The 14,542-nt window shown below is 40.6% G+C and overlaps 1 protein-coding gene across 1 annotated transcript; it reads left to right on the top strand.

Annotated features, from left to right (window-relative positions):
• Window positions 1-4,824: 4,824 nt before the first annotated feature.
• Window positions 4,825-11,616, top strand: LOC148095496 (cytolytic toxin-beta-like). The gene is made up of 4 exons (XM_087837060.1): window positions 4,825-4,924; window positions 7,003-8,696; window positions 8,739-8,828; window positions 10,435-11,616. The coding sequence occupies exons 1-4, from the start codon at window positions 4,825-4,827 to the stop codon at window positions 11,614-11,616; spliced, it is 3,066 nt and encodes a 1,021-aa protein (XP_087693186.1).
• The last annotated feature ends 2,926 nt before the right edge of the window (window positions 11,617-14,542 follow it).

The raw sequence follows: 14,542 nt of genomic DNA, 5'->3' as shown, positions 1-14,542 counted from the left end.
CACCTCATACCATCTGTCAGCACGGCGGTGGAGGGTTACTGAGTTGATACTGAACTCTTCCATACATCAAATTATTCTAGATTCAAATGTGAGGCCATCTAACTAAACTGAGTGATCAACAGGATTATGAGCCCAAGCACAGCAGCAGATCTCCAAAAGAACAGCTTAAAAAAAGTGCCAATGAGTTGCAGTGGCCCAAAGTCCAGACCTCATCCTGTTCACCTGGCCGAACGTTGTCGGACTGAAGAAGTCACACACAGTTCTTAGGACTCAGTTACTGTGTCTCTAGCAGGATGGTCTGTGGACCTTCAGCTGTCTCACAGGCACTTTCCTGCTCACTGTGTCAAATTTTCAGTTATTCCTCAGCATTTTTAGTGTTAATGGTTCCTGCAATAAATGTAGTTTGCCTATAGCTTAAAAAAAAAAAAAAGCCCCACAGTTTTCTTTACTGATGTCAGTTTTAAAGGATTACACGCTGCTACACTTGTGGATGAACTGTGTTCATATTATTGATGTCTGTCTTTAGAAAAAGAGACTGAAATCTCAGTAAAATTACATGTTCACATAAATAACATAACATTAATTTAATATATTAGAACATTTAGCTCAAGGCCTCGGAGAACAAAAGAACAGCCTCAAACAGGCACAATCATGACTGCAGGCTCGTAGTCTGGTTTTTTAGCGTGTACATTAGACACGTTTATTTCACAGACTACACACTGCTCAGGGAAATGAGCCTGATGCTCTTCTGCTTTTTCACGAAAATCAGATGAATTAGCAGTTATCACTTCCTGTCGGTGATGTAGCCAAGACCGACAATCATCACTAATTACAACAGAAGCTTAGGATCCTAGGAGGCACGCAACTACTTTATTCCAATAAAGTTGGGATGCTGCGTAAAAACTAAATAGCAAGAGTGAAATGATTTCCAAATCTCCTAAACCCGATTTAGATTCACAGCAGCTGCTGGACTTTGTCCCAATCTGATATCAGCTGCTCAGCAGTCCTGGGTGTTCGTTCATGTATTTTTGTTTCATGATGCTCCAGATGTTTTCAGTTGATGAAACGTCTGGATAGTTTAGCATCCACAGTCTTTTACCAAAAGCCATGCTGTAGTCATAGCTACAGTTTAGCATCACCCCTGAAAAAGATCTGAGATGTCTGAGTTGGTGCATATGTTGCTCTAAAACCTGTAAATAAGTTTCAGTATTGATTGATTTCCAGATTCCACAGCCTCTGATGCACTCCATACTATCAGAGATTCAGGTGTTTGAGTTGATTGCTGATAACAAGCCAAATGGTCCCTCTCCACTTTATCCCAGAGAAGACAGGCGTGTTTCTAGATCATGCTCACATGTGGCTTCTTCTTTGCATTGAGCCTTAAATATGAATCTTTGGATGATACAGTTTCCTGTTCAAAGTCACTTAAATGACTTATCTTCTTTTTTAGCTCATAGAGGAGAAGAGTTTTTAGTCACCTGCTGTCATGTAAGCAGAGCCTCAGAGAGCTGTGAGCATGACTGCAGGCTCGTACTGTGGGTTTCCTGCCTGCACACTGAACACGTATTTTCACAGGTCACACACGAATCTGAGAAACGAGCCTGAAGCTCTTCTGCTTTCTCTTCTTGCAGTGAAGGTTTTTTGTCCTCACAGTGAATATAAAAGAGAACGAAGAGCAGAGACCTCAGAGGATCACACATCTGTCTACTGTAAGTACACCGACGCTGCTTCACTTTATGTTTTTGTCTTGATTACTGTGGTGGAGAAAATTTAAATAACTTAAAGTAACAGGTGCAGTTACAGCAGGGACTGTTTCCTATTACTTAACAATTAAGAAAGTGCAAAACAATCTAAAAGTCACACTGAATCTAAATGTCATGTTTCAGAGTTTTAGATTCATCATTTTCTTTTTATTACAATTGTCACGGTCCTGGGTCTTTGGTCCAGGGTTTTGAGTTTTGGACTGTTGCTTCAGAACTCTAGTTATCTGTTATTCATATCGTAGTTTGTAGAAACTTTGTTTTGGACTGATTGAACTAGCAGCAGTGAGAACATCGGACTCACATTTGACCAAGCAATGAGTTATTTGACACCCTAAAACAAACATGTTGTGTTTGTTTGTTGATATTTTGCTGATATTTTCTAAAATCTATAAGCTGATTAATAGTTCAGACTGACCAAGTTTTATCTTAGTCAGGCTTGTGGGCAGTTCTCTTTATACTCAGTAGATGGTATTTTTATACAGTTTGTATCAATACAGAAAGCAGGGGAACCGTTCCCATCAGAAACATCCCTTATCCCCAACAGCATCATCATCAAGACATAGTAAATTAAAGGAATCAATCCAAATCACAAGAAGATAAAAAGGCAGGTCAAATTATTCTGAGGTCACAATGACAACAATGCACAGATGGGAGTGAAAAGTCCTTCTGGGAACCTAAACAATCGACAGTTTCAGTAAAGACCAAATTCACAGATCAGCTGGTAAAAAAACCAAACAGACAGGATAGCTCTGGATCATATTCAAACCTTCTTAAAGAGACATGTCTGTCTCTTTAATGGCTGCATTTTCACACAAATTTCTATTTGTTTCGTAACAGACACTGACTGATACTACAGAGCAAAAATAAACAAAAATAAAGTTCTCCCAGTAAATAGAATACTTTCAGTACTGTTTCTACTCAGTGTGAGCAGTCCAAGCAGTTTCTTTCTAATTCACACACACATTCATTCAGTGCTTCTAAACTTTCACATACTCACACAGGTACCATCCATCCTTCTATTTTCTTTCGCTTATCCAATTCAGGGTTGCTGGGGGGCTGGAGTCGACCCCAGCTGCCATAAAGCGAGAGATGGGCTAGAACCTGGACAGGTCGCCAGTCTGACGCAGGGCTCACACAGATCATACAAAATAAGGATTAAGCATAATTTGCATTAAACTGTGAGCATACTAAAGACCATACTAAAAATGTTTGATTCATCTAAATACTGGAAATGGAAAGTCCAACAAATACAAATATCATAAAGATGATAAAATACCCGTGTCCACACCTGTCAGTGACAATGAGCCTCTTTATTAAATACCAACAGTAGCTTTTAAAAAACAACAACAACAACAACATTTGTTGCTGCAGACAATTAGCAAATCTGTCCCATAGTGTGGACTAAATATAAAACCAAGCCTGATGAATATCACTTAGCAACGATTTTCACAGATGTTTAACCTCACAACCTTTGTTCTTACTCTCAAGTGGCAATTTTATGAAGCTGTTTCAGCACGACTGAGGACATAAATTCATTTTAATAGTAAGTAACTATATGGAGTAAACTTGTAATAACAACTGTCAAATCTCATAGCAACCACTGGTCACTAAAGAAACAATGTTTATTCCCCAACCAGTAAAAGAGTGTTTGCTGCAGATTGTTGCAACAAGAGTACTGCACAAAAAACATCCCTGCAATTGCTTTGGTCACCAGCAGATTACCACAGTTGCTCTTAGTTTTCATATAAGACATCAGCTGTTTTGGTAGTGAAATTGTTTAAATGTATTTGCAACCAATTTCAACTGGTAACTGCCATTTTCAATGAGTCAGGAAATACACATTTTTCCCTACCAAAATAAACTACACTGTTTTTTTGTTTTTGTTTTTAACGGGAAATTAGTAAACTAAGAAAACCCTAAATGGTCAAAAGTGATGTGGTTTCTAGTTTGGTCGTCCGCAAGGACAAACAACGAAAAACATAAACAGCAACAGATGTTATGGTCCTGAGTCTGGTGACTCAGTGCTGTTGATTATTAATCACTGCATGATGCATTGAGTTTTTCCTTTCCAGTCACCTTTCTCACTCACTATGTGTTAACAGACCTCTCTGTATTGAATCGTATCTGTTATTAATCTCTGTCTCTCTTCCACAGCATGTCTTTATCCTGTCTTCCTTCTCTCACCCCAACCGGTCGCAGCAGATGGCCGCCCCTCCCTGAGCCTGGTTCTGCCGGAGGTTTCTTCCTGTTAAAAGGGAGTTTTTCCTTCCCACTGTCGCCAAAGTGCTTGCTCATAGGGGGTCATATGATTGTTGGGCTTTTCTCTGTATCTATGAAGCGCCTTGAGGCGACATTTGTTGTGATTTGGCGCTATATAAATAAAATTGAATTGAATTGAATTGAATTAATATTCTTTGATTCAGTTAGTTTCTCATTATATCTTCTGATGTCTAGTTCTCTGCTTTCTAGTTCTCTGGTTTTGCCTCTATGCCTCCCCTGTGTTACACATCCCTCATCTAGTTTCTTGTCTAGCGTCTCCTTGTCAAGTCCACATCTCTGTGCCTGTCTCCTGTTTCCTGTTTTATTTTGACAGTCTCACGTCCTTTCTTAATGTTTTCAGTTTTGCTTCCTTTTCATCTCATTATGTCACATTAGTCCCAGCTGTGTTTCCCATTCCCTCGTTACTCCCTGGTGTAATTAAGCCCAGTGTTTCCCTATGTCCGTTGTCACGTCGTACCCTCTCAGTGCTGTGTGTTTCTGCCGTGCTCTTGGTTCACATTGTTGCTTCTTGTCAGTTCCTAGTTTCTAGCTTCTGTGTTTCTATTTTTCTAGTTTCCTGAGTTCTTAGTTTTCTAGCTTCTAGTTGTGTTTTGTTCCTTGTATTTAGTGTTCAAGTTTATGCAGTGCAATAAAAGCTGCCTCCTTTCGTTCATCCCTCCGTGTCCTGAGTCCTGCATTTGGGTCCTATATCCTGCCTGCCACAAAGTGTCACATGACAACAGTAAAGTGAGAACAGAAAACTGACAAACTGTTTCTGATTACTTCCAGTTCATACTGAACCATGGACTCTAAATCTGGTGATACAATGAAGATGGCAGCACTTGGCCGGCCTTTTGGCCTGGGGATGCTGTATGACTGCCGAAGCGATAAACTTGTCCCTGGTAAGATTTAACCTGTCACATCTGAAGTTTCAGTATTTGAAGCTATTTTAAATTCTTTTGCTTTTGTATTGGATTTAGGTAGCACAGTGGTTAGCACTGTTAGCTTACAGCAAGAAGGTCCTAAATTTGAATCCATGAGGTTAGGTGAACTGATTATTCTAAATTGCCAATGGGTGTGAATAGTTGTATGTCTCTCTGTGTTAGCCCTGCGAAAAACTGGCGACCTTTCCAGGGTGAACCCCACCTCTTACCCTATGACAGCCATTACTCCAGCTGTCCATCATGTATCACATACATGATATCAAATAATTCACTGTGCAATTGATCTGAAGGGAGACTCTGTCCACAGTGACCAAAACAGTTTTTATAGTAGGCATTAAACATGATTTTAACACAAGAAAGTTGGACGTGTGTGTGTGTACATATGTGTGTGTGTGTGTGTGTGTGTGTGTATATATATATATATATATATATATATATATATACACACACACACAAAGGCACTCATTAATAAATAGCTGGAAAAGAAACATGTGTAGTTGTAGCAGTAACCAGTGTGTTAAGTGGATGCGTTGTACAGGGAGCCACAGGCAGGAAAGATTTCCTGTGTCGTTCAGTGGTGCTTTTCGGTAATCTCAGACTCTCACTGAACGTGTTCCTGTGACTGACCAGCATGTCATGGAGTGGGTGGGAGGTGTTATCCAACATTGTCTTTATCTTGGACAACATCCGCCTCTCCGACACCACCTTGAGGGAGTTCAGCTCCATCCCCACAACATTACTGGCCTTACGGATTAGTTTATTGAGTCTATTGGCATCTGCTACCCTCAGCCTGCTCCCCCAGCATGCAACAGCATAGAGGATCGCACTGGCCACAACAGACTTATAGAAAATCCTGAGCATTTTCTGGCAGATGTTGAAGGACCTCAGTCGCCTCAAAAAATAGAGACGACTCTGGCCCTTCCTGTAAAGTGCTGTGGTGTTTTTAGCCCAGTCCAGTTTATTGTCAATGTGTACTCCAAGGTATTTATAGTCCTAATTGAGCATTGCGTGGCACATCCGACATACTGTTTTACTTTTGTCCATGACGCGCTTACCTTCAGGGTCATACGTCACATGAAAACCAAAATAGTTCCAAATGCCAGATCTGAATGAGGGTGGGGGAGGTTCCATTTGCCATGTTGCAAGGAGAGCTTAACTTCTGTCTCGCTAGCTTGCCCTGCGCTCAGTGAATCTGCGTTCGACTACTCTATATATAAACACATATACATATATATTAGGGATGCAACGATACTCATATCGATATTGAACCGTTCGATACAGTGCTTTCGGTTCGGTACGCATATGTATCGAACAATACAAAATGTTTAATTTATTTTATCAACTTTCCTTCTGACGATGCTGTCTGTGTTGAGCGCTCAGTGGATCTGCCCTCGACAGTGCAGCCTAGGAGGTGAGCTGGCTTCATGATGAATGCACAGATGTGGTGCAGAATGTGCCGTGAAAATTTAATAAATGACAAATTAAAAAGGCATGAACATTTTTTTTGTATCGAAAAAAATATCGAACCGTGAATTTTGTGTATCGTTGCACCCCTAATATATATATACATATATACATATACAGACAGACAGACAGACAGACAGATAGATGTGTGTGTGTGTGTGTGTGTGTGTGTGTGTGTGTGTGTGTGTGTACACGTATGTAGACGCCAGGTCAAGAGGGAGATATCATTAGCCCCACCCGAGATTGGGTACCAAAGATAGGGTATCGCCCCAAGGTTCCAAGTTAAACATTGGCGTCCCATTACAAAAACCAAATCAAGTCTTTTGATATTATTACTATCATTGCCTAAAATGTGTATTATGAGTTGAGTGTTGACTGAGATGCAGAGCCTGAACTCCAGAGTTTCTCCAGTCTCCAAAGTTTCATTTACTATTTTTGTGATCATCACAAAAAAGACAAAAAAACAAAGTAATTTTTTAAAAAAGAAATTAATAAATAATAAATAAATTATTTTAGAGTGTGATTTAATTGATGGAGTCCTGGTATTAATGTTTTTGCTTCTTGTTTTGCAGGAATGACTCTGTGGGATCGTGATGAGCTGATGAAAGATATAGCAGAAAGATCAAAGCCCTCTAATGAGTTTGAAATTGTTGCATCTGAATCAATTTCTGGCAAATCTTCAGCTCTAAATGTTGAAGCTTCACTGAAGGCAAGTTTCTTAGGTGGGCTGGTTCAGGTTGATGGATCTGCCAAATATCTGAATGATAGTAAATCTTCCAGAAATCAGGCCAGAGTAACACTGAAGTACAAGGCAACCACAAAGATCCAGGAGCTGTCCATGAATCATCTTGGAAGAGGAAACGTGAAGCATCCATATGTTTTTGATCAAGGCTTAGCAACACATGTAGTCACAGCTATTCTTTATGGAGCACAAGCTTTCTTTGTGTTTGACCGAGAAGTTTCTGAACACGAAGATCATCAAGATGTTCAGGGCAACTTGAAGGTGACCATCAAGAAGATTCCCTTACTTTCTGTAGAAGGTGAAGGTTCCCTGAAGATGGAAGAGAAGGACAAAGCCAGTCTTGATAAATTCTCCTGCAGGTTTTATGGAGACTTCTGTCTTCCACAACCACCAACAACCTTTCAAGGTGCAGTAGAAGTCTACCAAAGCCTGCCAGGATTACTAGGAGCTCAAGGAAAAAATGCTGTACCAGTGATGGTCTGGCTGCTGCCACTGACAGCTTTAGATTCTTCTGCTGCTAAACTCGTCCGTCAGATCAGTATAGGATTAGTTCAAGAAGCACAGAGAGTCCTGGAGGACTTCAGTGAGCTGGAAATGAGGTACAATGATGTACTGAGAACCAGCACTGCACAGCAGTTCCCACAGATTGGTAAAAAAATTAAAAGTTTTAAAGAAATGTGCTCTGAGTTCAAACTGGAATTCCAACAAACTTTGGGAAAGAAACTTCCATCAATCCGAGGAGGAGGAGAAGAGGAAGCTGAGCTTGCAGAGATCCTGAAGAAGAGACATTCTTCACCTTTCAACAGCAAAAACCTGAATGAGTGGATGGACTGTAAAGAGAGAGAAATCTACACTTTAATGTCTTTTACCAGCAGGATGAAAAACACCAAAATCATCTCATCTCAAAATGATCTGTACAAGGAAAGTCTGAGTGCAGAGCATGTTGTGTGTTTTGTTTTCACCTCTCTGGGAAAGGATGAACCGTACCTCTCAGCTTTATCACAATACTTAAGAGGAAAAACCAGCTCAGACATTCAAGATCCTCACACTCATGATGTAGAGAAGGAACAATGGTACGCCTCAAAAGAAGTAACAGATGAAATGAGGAAGAAAGCAAAACTCTTCAGTGATTTTGCAGAGGCCAACAAGGAGAACAAGAACATTAAGTTCCTGACAGTGGGGTTAACTAATGAGACCCAGGAAGGTTCCAGCATCTACCTTTATGAAGGTGGATTTGCTGTCAGTGAGAACTTTGAGCCTCCTTCAAAGCCTGAAACTGTGACAGCAGCTGACAGAAACCACAACAGTGTGACACTGAAGATTTCTCCACCCAGATTTGGAGCAGAGAACATCACCTCCTACTCTGTTGAGCACTGTGTCAGTGGAGAGGATGGATGGCAGCAGAAGACAGAAGCAAAGGCTGAAGAAGTCACAGTGAGAGATCTGAAGCCAAACACAGAGTATGTGTTCAGATGCAGAGCAGTGACCTCAGCAGGTGTCGGGCCGGATAATCAAGTTTCTATTAAAACAACTTCAAGTGGCAGAAACAAAGAAACATGTTTGGCAGAAAAACTGAGAGATAAAAGTGAAAAGATCAAATCTGATTCCCCCACAGTTTACAAACTGCCTCTGACAGAAGAACACATGAACATACAGTGGGGCAAAAAAGTATTTAGTCAGCCACCGATTGTGCAAGTTCCCCCACTTAAAATGATGACAGAGGTCAGTAATTTGCACCAGAGGTACACTTCAACTGTGAGAGACAGAATGTGAAAAAAAAATCCATGAATTCACATGGTAGGATTTGTAAAGAATTTATTCGTAAATCAGGGTGGAAAATAAGTATTTGGTCACCTCAAACAAGGAAAATCCCTGGCTCTCACAGACCTGTAACGTCTTCTGTAAGAAGCTTTTCTGTCCCCCACTCGTTACCTGTATGAATGGCACCTGTTTGACCTCATCATCTGTATAAAAGACACCTGTCCACAGCCTCAACCAGTCAGACTCCAAACTCTGCCATGGCCAAGACCAAAGAGCTTTCGAAGGACACCAGGAAAAGAATTGTAGACCTGCACCAGACTGGGAAGAGTGAATCTACAATAGGCAAGCAGCTTGGTGTGAAAAAATCAACTGTGGGAGCAATCATCAGAAAATGGAAGACATACAAGACCACTGATAATCTCCCTCGATCTGGGGCTCCACGCAAGATCTCATCCCGTGGGGTCAAAATGATCATGAGAACGGTGAGCAAAGATCCCAGAACCACACGGGGGGACCTGGTGAATGACCTGCAGAGAGCTGGGACCAAAGTAACAAAGGTCACCATCAGTAACACACTACAACGGCAGGGAATCAAATCCCGCAGTGCCAGACGTGTTCCGCTGCTGAAGCCAGTGCATGTCCAGGCCCGTCTGAAGTTTGCCAGAGAGCACATGGATGATACAGCAGAGGATTGGGAGAATGTCATGTGGTCAGATGAAACCAAAGTAGAACTTTTTGGTATAAACTCAACTCGTCGTGTTTGGAGGAAGAAGAATACTGAGTTGCATCCCAAGAACACCATACCTACTGTGAAGCATGGGGGTGGAAACATCATGCTATGGGGCTGTTTTTCTGCCAAGGGGACAGGACGACTGATCCGTGTTAAGGACAGAATGAATGGGGCCAAGTATCGTGAGATTTTGAGCCAAAACCTCCTTCCATCAGTGAGAACTTTGAAGATGAAACGAGGCTGGGTCTTCCAACATGACAATGATCCAAAACACACCGCCCGGGCAACAAAGGAGTGGCTCCGTAAGAAGCATTTGAAAGTCCTGGAGTGGCCTAGCCAGTCTCCAGACCTCAACCCCATAGAAAATCTGTGGCGGGAGTTGAAAGTCCGTGTTGCTCGGCGACAGCCCCAAAACATCACTGCTCTTGAGAAGATCTGCATGGAGGAATGGGCCAAAATACCAGCTACTGTGTGTGCAAACCTGGTAAAGACCTATAGTAAACGTTTGACCTCTGTTATTGCCAACAAAGGTTATGTTACAAAGTATTGAGTTGTATTTTTGTTATTGACCAAATACTTATTTTCCACCCTGATTTACGAATAAATTCTTTACAAATCCTACCATGTGAATTCATGGATTTTTTTTTCACATTCTGTCTCTCACAGTTGAAGTGTACCTCTGGTGCAAATTACTGACCTCTGTCATCATTTTAAGTGGGGGAACTTGCACAATCGGTGGCTGACTAAATACTTTTTTGCCCCACTGTATATGGATGCAAGAAGTTTAACCTTGGAGAAGAAACTGAGGGGCAGAATCGTACAATAATACTTTTTGGAGCGACAGGATCAGGAAAGTCCACTCTGATCGATGGGATGATCAACTACATTGTTGGTGTCGAGTGGGAGGACAGTTTCAGGTTTAAATTCATTAATGAGGATCAGTCAACATCACGACCTCACAGTCAGACCTCTGAAGTCACTGTTTACAAAATCAACCACCAGGATGGATTTAAAATCCCGTTCTCTCTGACCATTATTGACACTCCAGGCTTTGGAGATACAAGAGGCATAGAAAGAGACAGAGAGATCACAGAGCAGCTACGTAATCTCTTCTCTGATCAGGGTGGTGTCACTGAAATCGATGCTGTGTGTTTTGTAGCACCAGCTGCTCAAGTGAGATCCACAACACAGAAATATGTGTTTGATTCAGTGCTCTCAATCTTTGGCAAAGATGTGGCAGAAAACATCAGCATTGTGGTGACATTTGCAGACAGTCAGCGACCTCCAGTTCTAGAGGCGATCAATGCTGCAGGAGTCCCATGTCCTAAAACAAAAGACGGGCTGCCGGTTCACTTCAAGTTCAATAACTCAGCGCTGTTTGCAAACGACAAAGGAGACAGAATGAGTGATGATGATGAAGAAGGAGGTTTTGATCAGATGTTTTGGAAAATGGGGACAAAAAGTATGAAGAAGTTTTTTGCTGCTCTGAATAAAATAGAAACCAAAAGCTTGACACTGACAAAGGAAGTCCTCAGAGAAAGAAAGCAGCTCGAGATTTCAGTTGAGAATCTGCAGGAGCAGGTGAAACTTGGGTTAGCCAAGCTTGAGGAGATAAAAGAGACGAGTGATAAACTTAACATATATGGAGCAGAGAGGAGGCGATACCTGGGAATGGAGAAGATGATTGCTGAAAAACTGGAGGCTGAATATGAAACGTTACAGGTTGAAGTGATGAAACTGATGGAGAAATCTTCTAAGTGTCTGAACAGACTCAAAGAGACATCACTGAAGACAAACCCTCTGTATATTCCAGAGTACATCGACATGCTTATTGAAGGAGAGAAATCTGAAGTCAAACCAGGCTGGAAGAGACGAGTTGAGTCTCTGATGTCCATGAAGGAAAAAGCAGAGCTCATGGCTAAAATAGAGGAAGGAGAGAAACTCCTTCACTGAACGTTCATGTGATCACAAAGAAGAACAAAGAAAAGGTCGAGACCAGTTTGAACTCAGATGATAAAGATCTGAACTCAGTCGATGAAGACAAACGACACATGTAAAAAATCTCATATTTACTGTTTGCTGCCTGATAAGATCTCATTTTAAAATTGATTTATCTTTAACATAGAAGTGTGATTATTGGAGTGGACTTTACGATGTTCAACCTTTTACTTTTTGTTTTCAGCATATTTTATATTCTTTAACTTTGATCTAATATTAAGTTTATTTTCTCAGTGACTCCTGATGTTGATGTTTATGGAGTTTTTAATGTGTTGATTTTTATGCTTTTATTTAAAAAGTATAATTTTACTTTTTGTTTACTTTCCTGTAATTTTTCTGGATGTTTCTGTAATTTAGTTGCTTCATAAAACACAGTAAATGTTTATCAGCTATCAAACGTAGTTTTACTAACTCACAGGTGTCATTTACACATTCACAGCTTCATTTTCATTTACTTCCTGTCCACTCGTTTTTAAATTTACACTCAGTAACTTAACACAGTGCTTGTAGTTTGGCCAGCAGCCCAGCAGAGGGCGCTCCCTTCCAGCAGAGTCCTCAGTAATGTCTGACAGTGAGGCAGCATGAAGAACTTCAGCCGTCTGAAACCAGCTCGAATGTTTCCAGTAAAGCTGTGCTCCTTTAGTCTCTGTGCATTTACTACATTACACATTATTTTATTAGAATCATTGAATCTGGCAGTTCTGAGCTCTGTATTCTAGTGATGGGATTTCCGGCTCTTTTTAGAGAACCGGCTCTTTTTAGAGAACCGGCTCTTCAGGTTGTTTTGTTGCTTTAATTTATTTATTATTAACAATAATATAAAATTATGCACAAAAGGAATTACTAATGTAAAAAAAGTGGTTTTATTTATATATGTTTATATATAAATATATGCGGTGGCCCCTAGAGACAAAACACGTACAAACTCCAAAACACATTTCTAGCGTTAACTGAACTTCCAAAACAGCTACTTAGATCACTTAAATTACACAATTGAAAGCATATGTGTATTGTTTGTGTATTTATACACAATCACTCATATATATTCAAATAATAATAATTTAAAAAAAATGTTCATTTACCTGTTACTACCACACACCAAGTCCGGTCGTTGGTTCTTTCTGGCTTGTGTAGCCACGAGGTAACAAAAGCTCAACACTGCCCCCTAGCATCCTGGAGCACTTCTGTTGTGTTTTTTAAGTGTTTTGGAGTTTGTATGTGTTTTGACTGTAGGGGCCACCGGAAATATACTTTTATTTATTCACTCCACATAAAATGTAATAAATAAATAATATAATACAAAAACCAACTATTCAAATTTCAACTTTTAACTATTTAAATTTTCAGCTTTGATAATTATAATTTGATCAACTGGTCCTGAATCCAATTGACACCCTCTTCTCAACAAGAAGCCTGAGGTCGGGGGAGCCCGACTATCCTGGAGGGACATTCCCTGCCACATACATGATGGACAGGTGGAGGAACTGGAGGGTCATGTGCCTGGCGGGACGGTCGATTTAGGACAGGAGGAGTATCTACCTTTTCGGAACCATGATAACAGGGTTCTTGCTGATCTTAGCTGGCTTGGACTTGTGTGGTGGACCGAGTTGAAAACAGGAGGAGTCACAGAAATTATTTGAAAAATAGGGTTGCCATTTAACCCTCTCAAGGCAGGCGTTGCAAATTTGCAACAAGTAAAAACTAACAACCTGATTACCCCACATACATATTTTATGAGGTTTTTTTACTCAGAAGTACCACTGCAGGTATTCTTTTGTGCATTAGCAACAAAAACTTAATTTGAGCCTGAGAGGGTTAAACCAAAAATTATATTTACAAAAGTAATAAATGTTGAGCTCATAAAATAGGTAAAAGAAACAAAACTCAACTCATGTAAAACCGCAACTTAACAAACCAACTGACTGCCCAAACAAGCATAACTGACCTAAACATGAAATGACACACAAGGATTTATCTAATGGCTGATCAGACCACTATGACACATGAGGGGTAACTAAACAAAACACAACTGTAAACAAAAAAAAAATGCAGTACAGTCTGGTTTGATAATAAACTAAACACCAAAGAAGAAAATCAAAAACATTAACCCCTAAACTCAAATATTTAATTAAGGGCAACTACTTTGTTTTTACATTAAAGAAAACACACATTCCCCCCTTCAGCAGGAAGTGGTGGTGCAGTCCAATTATCCCTGTTGCATTTAATGCTTTCAAACCCTGGCCACCACATTTTGTCTGGCAACGACTTCAGAGTGTGGCCATGGGTTTGTCCATCACAACCACCTTTCTGATGATCACCATCATCCCATGAGGCAAGCATGGAGCTCCAGACCGAGAGCGACTGATGGTCGTTTGATATTTCTTCCATTTCTAAAGAATCACACAACAGTTGTCACCTTCTCACCGAGCTTCCTGCTGATGTCTAGAAGAACGTTCCTGGCTTCTTCAGGTCTACGGTCTTATCTGACATCCTCTGACAGATTTATGGTCAGATTTATAGATGTGAAACTGTGAGTGTTAAAAAAACATTTCCTGAAGATGAAAGTTGAATTTCAATATGTTTTTTTTCTCTTCGTGCACCAATCTGTTCAGTAATGTTTAATTAATGTGCTTGTTAATATTACTTGAATGTTGTCTGTCATGATCAGTAGCAGCAGCTGCAGTGTGTTGGTGCCACAAGGGGGCAGCAGAGTTTAAAGCCGCAGATATCAGACCGTTTGGGGTTGGAGTTGCTTCCTCTCAGAGACCAAGAGGCAGACGACAGAACAACTTCAGAGGATCGACGACCTCTGCTGTGAGTACACTGTGTGTCATCATAATGAATGCTAAATGATCCAGGTAGATCAGTTAAAGAGGCATTT

Source organism: Neolamprologus brichardi, unplaced genomic scaffold (genome assembly GCF_056152115.1).
Source record: "Neolamprologus brichardi isolate AB-2024 unplaced genomic scaffold, ASM5615211v1 NODE_ptg000085l+_length_63463_cov_1, whole genome shotgun sequence".
In the NCBI taxonomy this organism is placed as follows: domain Eukaryota; kingdom Metazoa; phylum Chordata; class Actinopteri; order Cichliformes; family Cichlidae; genus Neolamprologus; species Neolamprologus brichardi.
The sequence above is the reverse complement of the archived record's forward strand: the minus strand, read 5'-3'. Positions and strand labels throughout refer to the sequence as shown.

Coding starts and splice junctions, on each gene's coding strand:
- LOC148095496 (XM_087837060.1), top strand. CDS start 4,825: ATGGACTCTAAATCTGGTGATACAATGAAGATGGCAGCACTTGGCCGG. Junction 4,925..7,002: donor AAGCGATAAACTTGTCCCTG/GTAAGATTTAAC, acceptor CTTGTTTTGCAG/GAATGACTCTGTGGGATCGT. Junction 8,697..8,738: donor CGGATAATCAAGTTTCTATT/AAAACAACTTCA, acceptor ACATGTTTGGCA/GAAAAACTGAGAGATAAAAG.